Source organism: Pogonomyrmex barbatus, unplaced genomic scaffold (genome assembly GCF_055798465.1).
Source record: "Pogonomyrmex barbatus isolate J1 unplaced genomic scaffold, ASM5579846v1 scaffold4, whole genome shotgun sequence".
Lineage (NCBI taxonomy): Eukaryota > Metazoa > Arthropoda > Insecta > Hymenoptera > Formicidae > Pogonomyrmex > Pogonomyrmex barbatus.
Window position 1 is genome coordinate 3,199,839 of NW_028297138.1, and position 21,508 is coordinate 3,221,346.

At 41.0% G+C, this 21,508-nt stretch overlaps 3 protein-coding genes and 2 pseudogenes across 3 annotated transcripts in view; 2 read left to right on the forward strand and 3 right to left on the reverse strand.

Moving 5' to 3' along the window:
- LOC112552911 (uncharacterized) overlaps positions 1-21,508 on the forward strand; it is a 295,572-nt gene that overhangs the window by 177,012 nt on the left and 97,052 nt on the right. The window lies entirely within an intron of this gene.
- Positions 177-4,948, forward strand: LOC148935668 (uncharacterized; annotated as a pseudogene).
- On the reverse strand, positions 9,843-10,866 carry LOC148935669 (uncharacterized; annotated as a pseudogene).
- On the reverse strand, positions 15,251-19,125 carry LOC148935670 (uncharacterized; the record flags this gene model as incomplete). Its single annotated transcript, XM_089081301.1, has 1 exon — positions 15,251-19,125. A coding segment is annotated over one exon (1,314 nt), but the record flags the coding sequence as incomplete, so codon positions are not given.
- On the reverse strand, positions 19,021-21,012 carry LOC148935671 (uncharacterized). The gene has a single exon (XM_089081300.1). It carries the CDS (start codon positions 20,280-20,282, stop codon positions 19,281-19,283), a length of 1,002 nt encoding a protein of 333 aa, XP_088937426.1. The 5' UTR covers positions 20,283-21,012; the 3' UTR covers positions 19,021-19,280.

A 21,508-nucleotide genomic window follows, 5' to 3' on the forward strand; every position in this document is an offset into this window, starting at 1 on the left:
GAAAACACGCAAACATAGAAACATGCTACCCACTTCTATACGTATCATATGTAGTCCGTTAAATTATGGCAAACATGTTGATAAGTTTGCTGGAGAGTCCGCGGTGTGCGCTTTAAAAACATGTACATATTCTAAATCGTTGCAACAACCGAAATATCGATACTTGGAAAATTTACTAACATCGATAGAAGAAATTGGTTATTTTTCAATAATAGCGACGTCATTCCATCGAGCGAAGCGTTTCCGAATTCCATCTTTATCTTTGATGACGTGGCGTGCGACAAGCAAGATAAAGTAAGTCTTACTGACTAAGAGAGTACTTTGCAATGGGCCGTCACGCTAACGTCAATTGCTTCTATCTCTGTTAGATGTATACGAAGATACCTAAGCACCTTATATGCGACAACGCAAATCTGTTATTTTTATTTAAACAAGATGATACCAATCTAAAACATGTATAAAACGATCACGTAAACACTGACATATCTTACGAGGATTTCTGTGAATTGTGTCGCAGTTGTTGGCAACAAAAATATGATTTCGTAGTGATAGACAAAGACAGCACGCTTGTTAATGACGATACAAAAAAAAATTTAACAATTTTGCGATACTATAATGTTGTTAGTTGTTGTTGATACGTCGATTAGGCAATGTTTACGAATATGAATAATAACGAGGAGATTAGAGATCGTGAGAAGATAGTGAAGCAGATTACGAAAACGAGCTATTCAATTCGCAAGAAGTATCGCGCCTTAAAGACGGATAATATGGAAGAGGATATTGCTTTGGAAAGATAATTCAAACCGATTGTCGAACCTTTGATTCAAATTGTTGAAAACACTGGCGGTGAAGAATCTAACTATAAGATGGAGTCTAACGTGACAAGAGAGACAAAACGAAAACGGTCGCAAAATTTAGATGATTCATTATAACTTCTACTCCACAAAAACGATCAAATGCTTTATCGGACGTATCAGTGATGACCTCTGTTCCGAAACCTAATGTGACAAGGGAGACAAAATGAAAACGGAAAAATTTAGATGATTCACTGATAACTTCTACTCCACGAAAGCGCTTTATCGGACATATCAGTGATGACCTCTATTCCGATTAATGTCACACATCATGCAATACCATGTAAACAGCCTTTGAACAATATTTTACTTATCGAAGATGTTTTCGAAACTACCAACGAGTCACTGGTGACGTCTGTTCGAAAGTTATAAACCTCGGAAGGTCTAGAAACGTTGCAAAATCATTTCGATCCACTAGGACAAAAGTACATGGGAGTTGTTTTAACCAGAAACAAGGATATAGATAACGTTTACGGTGTTTATTTCACCAACGATGACATGATGCTTAGCGATAAGCGTTTCGATGTAAGCAAAGACAATATATGCAATGACAATATATTTATAAACGGAATAAGATACTTGGGAACGGAAGGTCTTTACGAGTTAATTTTTAAAAAAGCCTGACGATGAATTGTACACTGAAGAAGATAAACAGAAATACAAAGATATTTTGCTACTGACAAACGCGCATAGACGTAATCATAATATGCTTAATCCAGTTATGGGTAATAAAGGATACAAATACAAGTATGTAATCGCACCCCTTCTACCTCAAAAAGTCAGAAAAGATATACCACGTGTCATGACACTAAACGATAATGCCATCGATTACGTGCATTGGGATGATCCAAATGAACTTGTAGATCGTCTCCGATTACTCGAGATTTCGCGCCAAGCTGGACACAACGCTCACGACAACGAGATACAGTCAATTGTTGAGGAACTTGTTGAAGCTGATCTCATTATAAATTGAACCGCGTGTCAAGGAAATGAGTCATTTAACAAGCGTCGAAATGCCAATCAGATTTGGAACATCACTTGGAAGAAACGGAGCGGAACTGTACTACCAATGGAGTGAATTAATAGAAATTACATGCGCGATAACGCTCTTTGCGTGATCGCAGCCGACTTTGACGCAAAGTCACGCAAAATTCGACGTGTAACATTATCGGTAGATGATGGCGACGTTGTAAACAAACGGTACGTGGAACATAGTGTACAAATTTTAAAGGATCGACAGAACGAAATCGAGAAGAAATTGATTACATTCCAAAAGAACGTTTCGTGCAGATTATTTTAAATGAGCTTCGACAAATAATGATTACTCATTGCGCCGAGAGTACGTAGATAAGAATATACACCAAATTTTGTGTTATTTGCGTGTCGTGATGTTCGATAAGAAGAAAAATTCTAAGAAGCAGCGGCTAGTGGAGGAACTCTATACGCTCCGACGAGAAGAAATTTTCCACGAAGACGTGTCATAGTACGCGAGTACGATGATCTATGGCAGGCAGATGTAGTCAAGCTGCGACCTTATATGCGATTCAACAAAGGTTACCACTTTACTATCGATGTGCTGAGCAAGCACGCATGGACCGTATCGCTCAAGATCAAGAGTGGAGACGAAGTTGCAAGAGCGATCGAAAAGATAATTTGAGATGATAGAAGATGTCCGAAAAATTTGCAGACCAATAGAGGAAAGGAATTTTATAATGCAAATGTACAAAAAGTCATAAAGAGACACGATATTAATCACTATTCGACATATTCTGTAATGAAAGCATCAATCGTCGAACGTTCAATCGCACGTTGAAAAATGACATGTAGAAAATGTTTATTCATAATGGCAATTATAGATGGCTTAACTTGTTACCACGTCTCATCTCGGCGTATATGCGACACATCGATGTTACCCTCGCAATCGCAGACAAACTCTTGACCACAGTGTATAATCACAAAATTGCTGCACCCGCACGATTCAAAGTAAGCGATTCGGTACGTGTGAGTAAATTCAAAACAATATTTGAAAAAGATTATACGCCAAATTGGACCACGGAGGTGTTTAAGATCATCAAAATTCAGAAAACTAATCCCGTATCTATTGCAAGATTCATATGGAAAGTCAATTGTTTGAAGGATTCTACGAATACGAATTGCATCGCGTTGTAAACCCCGAAGTGTATCTCGTTGAAAAAGTATTAGGTAAAAGGGGAAATGAGGTTTATGTTAAATGGTTGAGATTTAATAATTCGCACAATTCATGGATACACAAAAATAACGTGTTGTCAAATTAATTTAAACAAGTTTTTTTATACATGTATTACAATACAATTTATTATAGAAGTAAATGAATTTTTATTTACAATTTATTGTAGAAGTAAATGAATTCTTATTTACAATATATAAATATATATTATACAAAACAAATGAGTTTTTTATTTACAAGATATGTACTATAACGATATTTTATAATGTCCCCATGGCAGTGTGTCGATAGAGTCGGGTATAATGTATCGCTTATCATCGTACGGACTTAGAGCAATTTTGTTTCGGATATCGTATATATACTTTATGCAATTTTGATCTTAGACTGTCGCGTCATTTCAGTCTCGCAAACACTGTAATCATTATGTAATCATTAAATATTATCGATTTTGTTACTACGTTACTCTTGATGCCTTTGATTTTTTTATTCGATTCATTCATCATTTTTTCCATCGATACGCAAGGCATTCATTTTTGTTCTAAGCCCTACGAATTCAGTCATAATTGCACCATTGTTTTCGTCCTTCATCAAATCTAGTATCTTTTTATTAGCGAGTGGAATACCGTATACATTATCAACCGCATAATCACTTATGTCGAATCTTTTAATATTACGTTTCATGATATCGTATACGTCGTCGCACTCGATGTGCTAAATTAAACTGTCGGTATCCGTGTTACATTACTTTACATTTCTCGCCATACAATGACATGTAATCGTAATGAAATTCATACAAATACATCTTTGATACATCGAGGATGCACATACTTACATAGATTGGTTTGTCGAACTTCACCTCGAGTTTACGCAATTCAATCGTGACCAAGTTCTCTGAAAAAACGCTTCGACTGTAGAAATTTGGTTTCGTGATCATTGCCTCCGCGCCATATCTTCCCTCCCATTTTGTTACAAGTTTAATGTCGACATGATTGCGCACGTTCTCCATGGTTTTGCCAAATATTGCATTGTTTATCAATTTATATAAATTTTTCTCGAAATCATTTTTAGCGAGTGTTCTAAATTTCGTATTGAGTTCGATATACTCCCAGAGCCATGGAGATTGCGAAAATTGCAATACGCGATGTATTTTTGTAATGCGAAGACTATGAATACATTGCTGTAGGTTGCGATAATGTATGACGTAATGTTTCTTATCGTACAAGGTTGCGAGGAGTTTGTCCTGTCGCTTACCGAGTGGTTTATCGCGCGTTGGACAAAACGGTTAATGTGCGCGTCGTGAAGATGTTGCGAGTACTCCAAGTCTACCTCGAGAATGTAACCGATAGGCGAATCTAGTGGTGTTGCGTTAACGTTAAAATTGGACACGTCGGTGATCCATCGAAAATTTGCATAAGGCAATGGTTGACACATTGCCTAACCGTACAAGTTGTTAACATCAAAGTATATAAGGTATGATGATGGTTTCGATGGATCGTATGACTGCGTGTACTTATTGTTGGTTCGCGCGTATCGGTTGGAACATTGACTTAGATCACCGCGTATACCGCGTTCGATGCGCGAACATGACCATGTCGATGTCGGTGAACAGTTCGAAATTGACGCGAGTATGCTTCAACATTGCGTCCCATGTAAAACCCGGTAGGGTATAATAGTACGCAGGATCCATAACTCGTGATGCAACTATCACGAAAGTTTTCAAAGATATCAGCCAACAACAAGATGTCAGTCTTGAGATATAGATCACTGTATTCGCCGAACATTCGGAACCGCTGCTATACATTGTTGACGTGCGCGTAATCGCTCTCGGACACGGTGTCACCTGTCAATGAACTGTAAAATGATTCGCGTGATGGTAAACATAACTTCTCCAACTTTTCGACGCAGTCAATGTACTTGTACGGAAAGATGTCTTTTCGTCAGTAAATTAAAATCTTGCGTCGATAAATTTTGAAACTCGCATTGCAATATTCGTAGCTTATTTTTACTCAGGAAAGATGCCAGTTTGTCGAGACTAGTATTGAGAAATTTGAATGAATCATAATTTAACTCAATTTTTCTGATAATTTTTGTCTTCCGTATTTTTGACATCTTTCGTAAATGAAATGTATATTTTTCTTTTGTTATCGGAAGTAATTTTACTCGTTTTTCATATGCCGTAGCTATTTCCTAATGATAAAATACGTGTCATAGCCGAATAAATTGTGAAAAACTACGGAAATGCAATGCGAGTCTTTGTAATTTAAATTACAATTTGAATGCGCGGGACCTTTAAATCGACCAATTAGATGGCAATGATCGTGTATCCGTGTATCATCTGGAGCGAATGGTTTTTCGCACACATGACAGTACATAGCGTTATTAAAATTTTCCCAATCTTCTCGCGTAAAATCTGCCATAGGGACATTAGCAGACAAAATAGTCTTTACGCGATGCGCTAAACTTCTGAGTTCGGCAAATTATACGACGCAATCCTTATCGCGATCGATATATGGATAGCGAGTTATCGTACGAGCAACGTACAAAAAAGTTCTGAGCTTTTTTTTTGTAAAATTCAATCTTTATTCAAAAACAAACAAAAAAAATATTAATCAGCGAAATATTCCCCGTTTGCATCAACGACCTTTTGCTATCTTTCGGGTAGCTTGCGAATTCCTTGATGATAGAAGCTCACCGGCTTCGAAGCGATAAAGTCATCAATACATTTTTGTATCTCTTCAAATCTCACGAAATGTGTATCAGCCAAATGATGCTGCAGCGACCGGAATAGGTAGTAATCGCCATGTCTGGGCTATACGCCGCGTGCGGGAGAAGTTCCCAGCCTAATGCAAAGATATGGTCCTGAGTCGCTTTCGCAACATGTGGTCGAGCATTGTGTCATGAAGCAAGACCACTTTACAACGTCCTTGGCCAGTAAATGGCCTCTTTTCTTCTAATGCATCGCTCAAATTGGTCGATTGTTGTTGGTAGCAGTCTGCCGTGATTGTTTCAACCGGTTGTAACAACTCGTAATACAAAACACCTTTCCAATCCCACCAGATACAGAGCAAAACCTTCTTGGCGTGGATATTGGGCTTTGGCGTCGATGTCGAAGGTTGATCAGGGTCAACCCATGATTTTCTACGTTTAGGGTTATCATAAAGAATCCACTTTTCATCGCCTGTAATGATTTTGTGCAGAAAACCTTTTTTCCGGAATTTTGAAAGCAAAGTGAGTGCAGTGTCACGCCGACGATTTTTGTTGTCTTCGGACAATTCATGCGGAACCCCTTCCTTCTGAACCTTTCCCATCGTATGTAAACATAAATGGGTACGGAAATGGTTTGCTGCGTAACATCAAGCTGTTAAGCTGTAAGCTTCTGCAAGCTCTTTTTTAGTTTGCGCATTTATATCCAGCAGTGCTTACAATTCGTCCGTTTCAATCTTTTGAGGGCGTCCAGCACGCGGTTCATCTTCAAGACTGAAATCTCCTTGGCGAAATTTTTGATACCATCTTTTACATGTAGTATGACTTACAACGTTCTCTCCATATGCAGCACAAATCATTGCAATGGCTTCAGCAGCATTTTTCTTCAGATGAAACGGATGAAGTGGATGGAAAATCGAATACGCTCTTTTGTTATTGCCATCATGAACACTATTGATTTTTGAGGTTATGTGCATCAAACGACAAACCGTATGGCATTTTAGAAGGCCAAATGTCAACGCTTTAAAACCGCAAAAGGGCGGGAAGATATATAAAATTTAAATTGTTATTTCGGTTGTATGAAATCTAAAGCTCAGAACTTTTTTGTACACCTAATACATATAGTGTATATCCTATAGTAGTAATACTAGGCCAGTTCTAACTCAGGTCCTCCGAGGGGAGTGCGGGTGTGCGGGGGGAACGGCGCGCAATCGAGGAGCTCCGGGTAGGGGGAGGGGGGACGCGTGTTGGACGACCTAATGCCGTTGAACGTAAACAGCGTGCGATTGAATCGACGATTGATGCCTTCAACATCGTGATAAATTATAAAAAGATAAATAACGAAGATGATATAAAAAAATTGCGCGTGGACAAGGCGCGTGGACATGACGTCAGAGGGGGGAAGGGCCGCCATCGCCGCCGCCCCGCCACCGCCGCCGCCACCACCGCACCCGCCACCGCCGCGCCCGCCGCTACCGCCGAGTAAAAAATAAAAAAAAGAAAAAAATAAAAAAAAGACTCACCAGGTTGAGGTAGAAGAGTCATAAAAAAAGTCACTTAAAAATACAAAAAGAAATGTCACAATCCAAGAAAATGGCACGTAAAAATACACACAAAAAAATGTTTAACAATCCAAGAAAAAAATCACTCAGTCACTTTAACAAACATACACACAAAAAGAAAATGTTAGCAATCCAAGAAATAATTTTACCCCCCACCGGATTACTCGCAGGAGGGGGATTTCATCCACATACCGCGGGGGGAGGGGGAATTCTGAAGGAATTCTGAATAATTGTCCTCCTCTTCCTCCTCTTCCTCCTCGTCCTGTGCCGAAGCCAATGAACTAATATATTCATATAAGTGTATTGACCATGGCAGTTTCACAATATCAACGAGAGGATTGTTGTCAACATAATAAATAGTTTGTTCCTCCACATATACCATGAAATTACCGTCGTACTCTGCCTCGTTGTATCTTGCGTAGATGATGATGGGTGGTAATGCCATTGCGAAGACGTTGCACTGAAAGTTCTTCACGCAAAAGCAATTGTTTTTCGCGCTCCGGTGATTCTTCGCGCACAAAATTAGTATCGAGGTGATGCCACGAAGACGTTTCAACGATATGTCTCCACAAGACTCATTGCATGAGATTGAACGCGGCGTGTCAAGAGAAGCGCCGATACTCCAGCTGCTATAAACAAATGGGGGAGCTATGATGATGTTCCGACAAAGGGACAAAGAAATTGTCGATATATAATGGGTCATGGGATGTGCAGGATCACAGTAGATGAAAGTCTAATGTGAGAGAGAAAGCTGACATACAAAAAAACGATTGCATACAAAAAAAACGCAAAAGTATCGCATAGTATCTAGTAACGCTCAACGAGAAGAAATGGCAAGTGAAAAGACATCGCAGGAATTTGATTATTTGACTTATATTAGAGATTTATTAAAAATTACTTATCCAACTGAAGCAGTACGTATATTTATTCACATGTATCTTTCTAATGTTTAAAATATTAAACTCAATATTGTAAAAAATATTAAACTCAATATTTTTGTAATTTGACAGACATTATATCTCAATAGTATCTCAGTTGTGGAAACCGTGCAAGTACGGAATCTTATAAACATTCAGATACGCCACCCGGATGGGGTACGTAACTTTTCCTCCTTTTTTTCTTTTTTTCTCTTTTGTCTTTTTTCCTTTATTTGATATGTGATGTATTATGTGAAATTGAGATTTTTTTATTATTTTTTGTAGTATTTGTGCATATATGATATCAAAATTAATGGCTTTATGAATATTAATCATCGGCGGTGGATACGGTATCAGCGTCGCCAATACAAGGAGTATTTATACTTTTTATGGGAAGAAATTACTCTCGAGGACGTATTTGATTTGCAGATACTTTTTGGTTTACGTCGATATGAAGATGGTGAAGAAGTTTGGTGATTTTTCTACAGGATTCTCATTATTTTGAATAATTACATAATTAATTGAATAATTACATAATTAATAAAGATCCACAAATGAATGTATATACAATAAATAAAAGTGCATTGTATGATTTATTTTTTGCATTAAATAAATATTAAAAAAAGTTTTCACTTTTTTTTAAATCGTGATTCAATTTCTTTGTCCTGTGCATGACCGACACACTGACCTACATTCCTGCCCGACGCGCACGAGTCACCCTGGTAAGATAAACTTCTCGGCGTTATATGATAACAAGCGGTACGTCGATCGTTAGAATTATCAACGCATGGGAAAGAAATAAAAAAACATAATTCGTATATCATATTTAGTTATTTTATTCATGATTATCTGACCACCAATTAAATAATTTGAATAATTTTGTAATGCGCAATTAGTATAGTGATATCCGCATCGCATAGTATTATCAGCGTCCAGATTGTTTAGAGAATCTACGTCTTTGTAATCAGCATCCAGAGTCTCGATGTACATGCGCTCGTCCAGAAGAAATTCCACAACCATTGTCGTTTTTCATGTCCCTTGACATATATATTATAACAGCATCGTCGTTGTCATCATCTTTCGTTCCATGCACAGCCTTTGTAATCAAACTATTAGCTTTGCTGTATGAAATCGTTCCGTCGTCCTATGGTCGCAGTCTATGGTGATGACGTATCACTTAGCGTGCGCTTGTCAGCACTTGCGAAGAAATGCCATGGTATAGGGCTTGTGAAAATGTAGTGAGAGAGAACGGTCCGTTTCTTTGAGAGCAGCAAACTCCTTTACAACAAACTGTCCTCCAACGAGAAAACCTTGCAGGTCTACGAACATTGGCACGAACATGACGAGCAATTTTTGGAGACTGCGGTCAATTTCGATGTATCGTAGATTTTATTGTCTCTCTCTCTCTCTCTCATGTGCCAGCGATGCTCTTAGGTGATCTTGCGTATAACATTGGTCAACGGATTGTAGTGAACGCGATCGTGTATAATGAGACAGTACGCGGTGGTATTCATCGGTACGTTCTCCTTAGTCTCAAATTCTAATCTCACGTCCATGGTTGCGCTCTTGACCGATTCGTTTTGTCGAGAACAATCGATGATTACGAATGGACCGTTATGTAGAAAAGACGTAACGGTGAGACTCGGCTCGAGATATTCGTATCCGTAGTAACCCTTGCAGAAACGCGCGTACGTTTCATACAACACGGACCATCTGTTTTTGTCGAAATCAAGATTCATATCGTCGTACGAATATTCCGAGTTCAGATAGAGTTTCACGTTGGTCAAGTTGCAGTCGTCGAATCGGCTTGTGTCCTCAGCCATGACATTTTTGCGACCTGTTTGCAGAGCAAAGATAACGTATCGCGGTTTCTCGAGCTGAGTAGCGGTCTTGATGGCCCACGAATGCTTGGTTGTACGCTGTAACAACGGAAACTCGTACAGATCCCACGAGCGAAAAGCCATGCTCAAGTATCGTCCGCTCTCCAAAGTGCGCAGCATCGATAGTTTTTTTATCTCGCTCAATAACACGTGCGGCATTCACCATTGTATCTCGAATAAATCGACTACGGGATCCAACGTCGAATTTCCCATCAGACAATTGTTGTCGTTACGCGATCGTATCAAGATCAACTCGTGACGAGCGTTGATTACCACGCATCTGTAATCCTCGCAGAATCCCAATAGTGCGTAGAGAGGTACGCAAAAGTTAAAATATCCTTTCGCGTTGGTACGCGCATCCCACCTGGCATTCCTCAGAATCACGCTTCTGTCGGATGATGTCGTTACGTAATGTTTGAGCGTGCTGGTTATGCCCACGTTTCTGTTACGATCAATCTCCACACCATCAAGCTCGTATCGAATCTCATCGAACAGGAACGCGACAAAATTATTTCCCAACACCACATCAGATCCTTCGACAACTCTGTTCTTTGTTAATTTTTCCTCGATATATAGAAAGTTTTCGTACGGCAATGTATACAGATCCTGTTGCTGTATAGGTATTCTTATCTCATCGCTATACCCGAACGTCGTATTAGCGAACGGATTGTACGCATGAATTTCAATCTTGACGATGCGATCGTCAAAGATTAGCTCGTCTTCGATGTTTAGGATATCAGTCATTTCACAAGTTGCGCACCACGAATCCTAAAGCTTGTAAAAATTTAACGTCCGACGCGGCGTTAAGTTTCTTCCTCTTCTTGATGCAGCCGGATGAGCGAATATTGTCGATCGATGTTTTCTTTGTAAAAGATGCGTTATCTCTCTGTGTATGCTTCGCTTCGTTCAATACGAGCATCTCAAATGTCACGCTCGCGTTATCGCTGTCGCCGTCGTACGTGCAATCTGACTATGATCTCTTCTCCTCTGAAATCGAGCAATCGACTTTTCTGATCAACAATGCGTATCGTTAGCTCCGTAATGCTTCGTACGGTGACTGGCAGGTAAATGATCTGCATCGGCCTTTCCGATATCTTATATCCTGACGGCACGCTCGGCGAAAATTCATGTATCGTGTGCACACTTTTGTCGTTGCTGTATGCGCCCGCGATCACGTTGCACTCTACACGGATAATGTTTACGTTCATTATGTTGATCGACACGTCCGATTCGTGCCACCTTCGCGGTTGCAGTATACGCCTCGAGAAACCCAGCAGCGATCCAATGTTATGGGGCTTGTTAAAGTTTATTCTGTAGACGCATTTAATCTCACACCTCATCGTGTTGTAATTTGCACGGAGCACTATCGGGTATTCTCCAATCTCGTCATCGCCGCGCGCAGTGTCACCAGCGTTACCCTCGGGTGCGTTGCGTCGCAGACGTTTCCGTAAAATCTCACGTTTCAAAAATTCATTTATGGCATGCAGTTCATATGACCCCTCGGGAATCGTAATTTCTGCGTCGTTTTTGCCAAAATAAAATGTATTGTTCGAAGCGTTTACATTCGGTATCGTGTGATAAGTCTCCAAAATTGTTAGACCAAGCTCGTAGTCATCGTCGCTCAAATCTATGGCTGGAAAGTAATTTGCCGCGAGAACGCTCTTCCCGCTCAGCGTAAGCGTCAGCGACATGTTGAAAAAATCATTCGATGAATGAGACGCCGCGACATTTTGTCGGACTTTATAAATTCACGCGCGTCGGCCGTTTTGGAGAAGAAACCACAAGCACAGCTGTCCACATACGCTCTGATCGTATGTCTAATAGGACGTTCGATTGTACTCTATCGTAGCATCGTCTCCGAAATATCATATTAGTTCCTTGGACGGTCGAAGATTACCGAAACTGTCAAAGTACACAACGCAATTGTTTTTCTTTGCGTACGCTACCCAATGAATGCCAGGACTTATCATGTCGTCCAGATTTACGATACCGCTCTCTTTTCGACGCGCGCCGCTAATCGGTAATACGTCACGCATAAAAACGCCTCTAAAGTATGGTACGCGCATACGCTTCGCCAGCTGGTCCAATTGTACGTTGGTGGTTACACCCGTAGGTATTTTTATTGTCTCTTTGGCGTTTTTTTCCTTTTTTTTTTTCGTTGTTACGCCTCGTCCACCTTTGTACGGAACGAGATATAGTCCCTGTCCGTATTTGTACGGAGCGAGATACAGTCCCTGTCCGCGCGTTTCCATCGCGCGACGTTGCACGGCTTTCCTGTCGTTTATCGCTTTCGCCACGCTAGTCGCTCCGCCGATTAAAGACCCGAGAGCGCCCAAAATTGGCAGAATTGGTAACACATCACCTCGTTTCGCCGTTGGAAGTATTCGTTTCTTTTTTTTTTGCCAGCTTTTTTCTTCACTTTCATACCCATGCCGATCTTGGTCTTGGCTTTCATCGCTGTGGCTGCAGCTGCAGCTTTCTCGCTCAGAGCCGAATCTCTCGCGATGACACGTCCTAGGGCTTTATCGGCGAGTATCTTGTCCGCCGCATGTCTGTCGGTGAGATCGTTGCTCTGAGAATACGCAATGTGTGTTCATGGCACGCCACGTCTAGTGGATTTATGCCCGTTTCATCTCTAGCTAATCGTTTCTTCAGCCGAGTACCCGGGCCGCAAAACTGATAGCCGGGGATATGTAGTTCGAAAGGAAGCGCGTTTATCGCTCGATTGAACAGACCTCCAATGTAGCCTTCGTTTGATACTGCTGCTGACATAGGCCACAATTTTTTATCTTCGGTACGGGACCGTCGATGTGCGTACGTTGCCACGGTTAGTTATAATGCTCGACGCAGCGATGATAGGTTCGAACCTCCAAATCCGTCTTTATATGTTCCGGAAGCTTGTCCTATACGTGGTCGATATAGTTGCCGCACACGCGTAACAGTACGACCTTCGATATATATTGCAACTGCTCAGCGCTCAAATCCCGAATATCGGAGGGATGCGACAGCGCGAGATACATTTCTGCTACTGAGCGATTCGTGATTTCGCGCGCCTATAAATAGACCTTCGATCGAAGCCTAGATAACAACGCAGTGCGAACATGAAATTTGTACGGCAGCCGCTGACGATACGCGTCACGAACTGTGACGAGAGAGCGTGAATGATAGGAGACATCGCGACGGAGCGCAAGCACGGTAAAATGTTACCGAGTACTATACGCGCCATCATTTGCGTGCCGTCGAATTATGATAAAACCAACGTTCTCATAAGCTTGCTCGAGAGTCCGTACGGTGTACGTTTCGAGATTGTGTACGTATACTCGAAATCATTGCAACAACTGAAATATTGATATCTCGAAACTTTGTTGACATCGATAGAAGAAATCGGCTACTTTACGTTCTCGAACAACAGTGACGTCGAGCGAGGCACGTCCCAATTCGATCTTCGTCTTCGACGACGTTGCGTGCAATAAGCAAGATACTGTGAGAGAATACTTTTCGATGGGCCGCCACTCGAACGTCGATTGCTTCTATCTCTGTCAGACGTATGCGAGGATATCTAAACATCTGATACGCGACAATGCGAACTTGCTGATTCTATTCAAACAGGATGGTACCAACTTGAAACATGTTTACGATCACGTGAATACCGACATATCATACGATGAATTCTGTGCGTTATGCCGCGATTGTTGGCAGCGCGAGTATGGATTTCTAGTGATAGATAAGGACAGTCCTCTTATCAATAGGCGATACAGAAAGGAATTTAATACGTTCGCGGTATCGTAACGTGGTTAATCGATACGGCAGGCAACATGGATAATACCAAAGATCGCGAGAAAATAGCGAAACAGATTGCGAAAAAGAGCGATTCGATTCGCAAAAAATATCGCGCTTTAAAAATTGGTAAAATACCTGAAGATACAGCGTTGGAGAAACGCTTCAAGCCCATCGTCGAACCTCTAAAATAGATTGTTGAAAAAACCGAGGAATCTCAATCGATTGAAAAAGAAGTAAAGGATCTCGGTATTAAGAAAAAACAAAAACGTGAAGACAGCGATGACGACAACGATAACGATATTACTACTACTGACAAGGATTCATATTGGACGGATGTTGGATGATTGAAATTAACGCCACAATCTAAAAAACAACGAAAGAATTGAAAGCCGCGTCAGATTCACTCGTGTTCGAGTCTACACCGATACAACCATCGAAAGATCCACCGAAAGAACCACCGCTGTTCCTGCAAAAGGAAGATGTTTTCGAAACAAAAGACGCCAATGAACCGTCATTCGAAACAACCATCAAACAGAGTCTGCAAACGCAACAAGGTCGAGAGGCGTTGCATAATCAGTTGGAACCATTAGGGCAAAAGTACGTAAGCCCTCTCCTCGATGATAATGGAAAAAATGATACATTTGATCGCGTATACGGTGTTTATTTCGATAAAAACAGTGGTGCGATGCTTGGTGACAAGAAATTTGATGTTGACAAAAATGACTCCATAATCATAGACAATGTGAGATACAATGGTACACCAGGATTGTACGAATTGATGTTCAAGAGACTTCCCGATGACGCAGTTTTTACCGAGAATGACAAACAAACGTATAAAAGTATATTGTTAACAACAAATGTTCATAGACATGTCACAGCGCCCATAATCCCATCAAGGGCAATAGGAGATCCAAGTATATTAACATCATTGCTCCGCTCGTATCTACATATGGAAGTAGCGGTAAAAAGGGTGCAGGCGAAATTAAACGACAACAAGATCGATTACGTGCATTGGGACGATCCCAACGAACTGATGGATTGACTCCGATTGCTCGACGCTTCGCACCGAGCTGGTAACAACGCTCACGACAACGAGATGCTGTCGATCATCGAGAAACTTCGCGAAGTCGGCATTATTATAAATTAATCGCGTATCGACGAAACGAGCCAGTCGATTAACGTCAGTGAGGAAAAAAACAATTTTAAATTGTATATCTTATTTACTATTAAACATCGTTGAAACATGCGATCAGATGGACGTGAAAAAAATGTTAGCTCCGGGAGGCGATGACTTATTGAGGAATTGCACACTCCGGCAAGGAGAAATTTTCCACGAAGACGTGTCATAATTCGAGGATATGACGATCTGTGGCAAGCTGACATCGTCGAGATGCGTCCGTACTCGAGTTTCAACAGAGGTCATCACTACATACTCACCGTCATCGATGCGATTGAGCAAGTACGCCTATCGCCGGGCCGTATCGCTCAAGAGCAAAGTCGGAAGCGAGACGACTAGCGCTATCGCTAAGATAATTCGAGAGAGCGGAAGAGCTCGAGAAACTTGCAAACGGATATAGGAAAGGAATTTTACAATGCCGATGTGCAAAAACTCTTGAAAAAACACAACGTTAATCATTATTCCACGTATACGGTGTTGAAGACATCGATCGTCGAGCGATTCAATCGCACGCTTAAGAACGACATGTGAAAGATGTTTACGCTCAACGGCACTTACAAGTGGGTTGACGCGCTACCGCGTCTCGTGTCAGATTACAACGCGCGCAAGCATCGCACTATCGGCATGCGACCCGTTGACGTAACTTCCGCGATCGTCAAAAGACTCTTGGATACGGTATACAGCGCGATAAAGATCCAGCAAAATTCAAAGTAGGCGAATCGGTACACGTGAGCAAGTACAAGACAGTTTTCGAAAAAGATTACACGCCAAATTGGACCACCGAAGTGTTTAAGATCGTTAAAGTGCAGTGTACTAATCCCGTAACTTATCTGCTCGAGGACTATCGCGGAAAATCGGTCGCGGGCGCGTTCTACGAGCACGAATTGCATCGCGCGACTCATCTGGACGTGTATCGTGGAGAAAGTACTATGCAGGAAGGGAGACAAGGTTTACGTCAAGTGGCTGGGATTCGATAGATCGCATAATTCATGGATAAACAAAAGCAGTGTGATTTAATTCATTTTTCTTATTTTTATAATGTATTGAAAAAATAAATATACACTGTGTACATGTATACAAAGAGTTTTTATTATTTTTTTCTTCCATTACATTTTTTTAAACTATACATGTATGCAACTTACGAGAACACATGTAAAACTACATGTATTATAAACAATATATGTATTAAGCCGAGTATACATTAAATAAATCGAAGAGAGAATTAAAGCTAATTCCTTAGCAATCAGGATCTTGATTGCTGTTATAAATATTATATATAAAATAAATTTGAACAGCTAAATTTTATTGTAAAACTACATATAAAAATTACAAAAAATACATACATATATCTATACTACATATATAACAGTATCGTATAAAACTACAAGAATACATACGTTTGTACATACATACATAGATATGATACATAGATACGTACGTACATAGATATGTACGTACATAGATATGTACGTACATACATACGTGCATATATGCATACATATAAACTACATAAAAAAATATAAAAATATATGTACATTGCATATACATGTATATTACAATGGAATCCGCCAATGTCCCCACGGTAACGTCTCCGTCGAATCCGATGCGATGTATCGTTTGTCATCGTATGGACTTAGAGCGATTTTCGACTCGGACACCGTATATACTTGGTGTAACTTGGATCTTATACATGGCGACGAGTCATTTCGATCTCTTCATTCAAGCACCGCGTGTAATCGTCGAACGTTATTGTTCGCGCTACGACGTTATTTTTATACCTTTCGCCTTTTTAATGTCTTTTCTGCCGTCCACCTTCACCGCGTACATCTTCGCTCTGAGTCCGATGAATTCTGTCATTATCGCACTGTTATTTTCGTCCTTCATTAGACCGGGTACTTTTTTATTCATGAGAGGCATCCCGTACGCGTTGTCCGGTGGATAATCGCTCGTATCGAATCTAGCGATATCGCGTTTCATCTCATACACATCGTCACATTCATTGTGATATACAAGACTGTGTCGATGTACAAGCAGATTTTCGATATGTCGAGTATACACACACCCACGTAAATCGGTTTGTCGAATTTCACTTCAAGTTTACGCAGTTCGACGGCGATTAAGTTTTCCGCAAAGTCGCTGCGGCTGTGGAAATTTTTCGCCATCATTGCTTCCGCGCCATACCGTCCGTCCCATTTGGTCAAAAGTTTAATATCGATGTGATTGCGCACATTTTCCATTGTTTTACCGAATACCGCGTTGTTCATTAATTTGTACAAATTTTTCTCAAAATCATTTTTCGCGCACGTTCTAAAGTGTATATTGAGTTCTATGTAATCGCGGAGTCAGACGGATTGAGCAAATTGTAGTAAGCGATGTATCTTTGCGATACGAAGACCATGGCGCGTACATTGCTGCAGGTTGCGATAATGGATGACCGCTTCTTATCGTATAACGTCGCGAGAAGTTTATTCTGCCGCGTGCCGGGTGATTTATCGCGCGTCGGACAGAAAGGTAGGTCAGTGTGTCGATCGTGCAAATGATGCGGATACTCGAGATCGATCTCGAGAATATAACCCGTAGGCGAATCCGGAGCGATCGCGCTCGCGTCAAAGTTCTTCAACCTATCGAAATTCGGCATAGGGCAATGGTTGATACATCCGTACAGATTGTTCACGTCGTAGTACATCAAATACGACGACAGTTTCGACGGGTTGTATGAACGCATGTACTTGTTATTGACCTGCGCGTATCTGCCGGAACATTGACTGAGACCGCCGCGTATATCGCGTTCGATAAACATAACCATATCGATCAGTGAGCAACTCAAATTTTACGCGCGTATGTTTCAACATGGCGTCCCACGTGAAACCTGGCAATGTGTAGGAATGCGCGCGATCGAATCCATAACTCGCGACGCAACTTTCGCGGAAATTTTCAAAAACGTCGGCCAATAACAAGACATCGGTCTTGAGATATAGATCGTATTCGCCGAGCGTTCGGATGGAGAACCGCTGCCAGACGTTCGCGTGCGCGTAATCGTTCTCCGACACTGTATCACCGGTCAACGACCTATAGAATGATTCGCGCGATGGTAGGCGCGTGTCCTGCAACTTGTCCGCGTGATCCACGTATTCGTATGGAAAGACACCTTTGCGCGTCAACAAGTCAAAATCTTCATTTGATACCGTGGAAAATTCGGAACGTAAAATTTTCAATTTTTGTTTCGTTAGAAAAGATGCCAATTTATCGAGGATGGTATTTAAAAATTTGTACGAATCTATGAACCGCAGGCGTACGCAATTTCGTGAATCTGATCTCTCGGTGATATCTTGAACATGTTTTGTAAACGAAATATATTTTTGTTTTGTTATCGGCAGCACGTCGATCATGCCTTCGAACGCCGTAGCTATTTCCGTGATGATAAAGTGTGCGTCATAACTGGATAAGTTGTGAAATACTATGAGAATGCAATATGAGCCTTTATAATTTAGATTACAATTTGAGTGCGCGGGATCACGGTAACGACCGATAAGATGGCAATGATCACGTACCCGCGTGTCGTCCGACGCAAATGGTTTTTCACAAATATGACAACGCGTCGCGCTATGATATGCCTCCCACTGCTCTCTCGACAACGTTTCCATGGGGACATTCGCGGATAACAGAATTTTTACTTGATACGCCAAGTCTTCGAGTTGCCGAACGAACCACGCAACGCAGTTTTCGCCGCGACGAAATCGATATATCGATAACGCGTCGTTGTACGAGCATCGCACGTAGTATCTGATGCTAAATACCTTGTGTTGCTGATAAGTATACGATGCGTCTTCCTTCTCTGTCGGTTCCGTTCGCCGTAGTATGCACTCCAAGTCCGCGTAAACGATGAATAGAAGTCGTTCCTTATTCGTGTGATTCTTGAATTCGAACCACTTGTCGTCCTCGCTCGGCAGTCGGATGGGGCAATTGTTTATTTTTTCGCAGTCCCTTGTATGTGACTGCAATTTTTCAGACGAACTGAAGTAATGTAGACATCTGCAAACGGAAAATATGATTTTTTAATAAACAATTTTATAAGAGAAATAATAAAATTTGTTAAAATACATATCGGTCGCAAAAATATTTCTTGTGTTCTTTTTTACTCAGTTGCGAGCTCACAAAACGGGACAGATCTTTGATGTACGCGAAGTGTCCCGCGTTGTCATCACACGTACAATAGATTTGCGTGTTTCTCCATCTTCCTTGATGTCAGATGTATCGGGAGAATCTTCTTTCCTCCCTCAAAGTAGCCGTAAACATTGATTGAGATGTCATTGATTCGTTCAAACTTCTTTATTTGATCTAACGTCATCGGAAACATAATGTCTTGGATGTCCGTATACCTTTCGACCAGATGCACAGCCGTGACCACCGACCACGCGAAACACACATTGTCCTTGGATCGTACGTTGATCACCGCTCGCTTTAACATAATTTCCCGCGGCAATTCGATGTAACATCCCGCGTGCATTAGATTATATTTATTCACGTTTACAATCAAATTTAGAATTCGCGACAACGCCCATCCACTGTCGCGTTCTTGGAATTCTTCGAGCGACGCCAATGTGGGTTCGATAACGTACTGCTTGTACCACTCGTCCAAATTTGACACTCGAAAAAGTTCACTATTTTTAGTGTTTATATTTTTGTTCGCGCGTTTATCGCCGGTCACAAACTCGCCGTTAAATGCAGTGTTCACTTTCACACTATCGTGTCTTTGTACAATGTCTCGCACTCGCTCGAACACTACACCACCAGCGTCTTCTAAAAATTGTCGCGGCTCGATATAGTCCACATTGATCACCACACCTGTCGATATACGGCTTTCAAATGCCGTATCAATCTCGCGCCAAACGAGAGATCCAGTGTCTCTACTCGCGTACTTACCACCAACGTGCACAAAACGTCTTTCTAGTTGTACTTTTGCACCCGCGAGTCGCGCGATCCTCGCTACCGCAGATTGTCTATTTGCAACGGTGAGTCGAGGACGCTTAACACGTCTAAATTCTTCAAGTTGTTCGATGCACTCCTCACATCGTTGCAACCACGCGAAACACTCCACCAAGATAGCGACTTGGCTGCACTGCTCCAGCAGCTCGCGTTCCACTCGCTCTAGATGTTCCATATTGCGAAATCTTGAATCTTTTAAATTGTTGTACTGTCTCATCAAATCAATTTTACATTTTTTTACTTTCTTTTTTTCTTTTCTCTATAGCTGCTTTAACTCGAAGCCAATATAAAGCGTTGTATTTCCGACAGGTTCGGAAATTGATGGAAATAGAACAACCATATATGATTATCCTCGCTTCTTGGAATTATCTCTGCTACTTTTTGCCGCGAGAGGAGTAGTAATATATTGTATGCGTGTCCTCTATAATGATAATATATGCACGCTTCCAGAATTATTTCCGCTCTCTCAGAAGGAGCGAAGAAGCAGAGACTCGAATTGTAGCGTCCCTTAACTCTTGGACAAGGAATCAGGAAATGAGGAGTTGGGATATAGTGTCTCTTTATAAAATACATATAAAATATAAAATACACCGCCACGTTTGCTGGTAGATGAGAGAGATTGAGAACTTGTTAATTCCCATAACGGAGAACTTGTTAATTTTTCCAATGACCTTTCCATATTGTTTTTATATCACATCACACTCTTCCACGGAGCACTTGCATATGACTCGTTTACAATGTTGTCTTTTTTCAATTTGTGCAAATTGGGCACATGTGCATGGCATTATCACACGACGGACTGACGGCAATTGGAGCAAAATCGGCTGCTAGCGCATTGAGAGTATCTATCTCGTGCTTCCTAACGGCATACAATACTCCAATGTCAATGTCCGTCAGACGAACCATGCATTCGGCACATAGAGTTAGTGCACCACCCGTTGAATAATAAAACTGTATTGAACAATACTTTTTATTATTATTCAACGCAAGGAGTTCCGAATGGATAACAATTTTTTCTGCGTAATCCGTAAGGTCATCACTTTGATCACTTACGTAATTGCTATCGTCAGACAATGCATGCTCTTCGTCTTCAACATCAATGTCAATATTGTCAATATTGTCAATCTCCATTTCTTCTTCATTTCCAAACACTTCGTCCACTATATTCACAAAGTCTTCCTCATCCATATTAAACACATTTTCTATATTTAACACATTATCCATTTTCACCGTCAACTATTTTTTTCACACACATTAGACTTCCATCTACTGTGATCCTGCACACCCCATGACCCATTATATATCATCGACAATTTCTTTGTCTCTTTGTCTAAATCGGAGCATCATCATAGATCTCCCCCATTTGTTTATAGCAGTTAGAGTATCGGCGCTTCTCTCTTAACACGTTGCGACACGTACGCCGATTTCCACGAAAAAGCTATC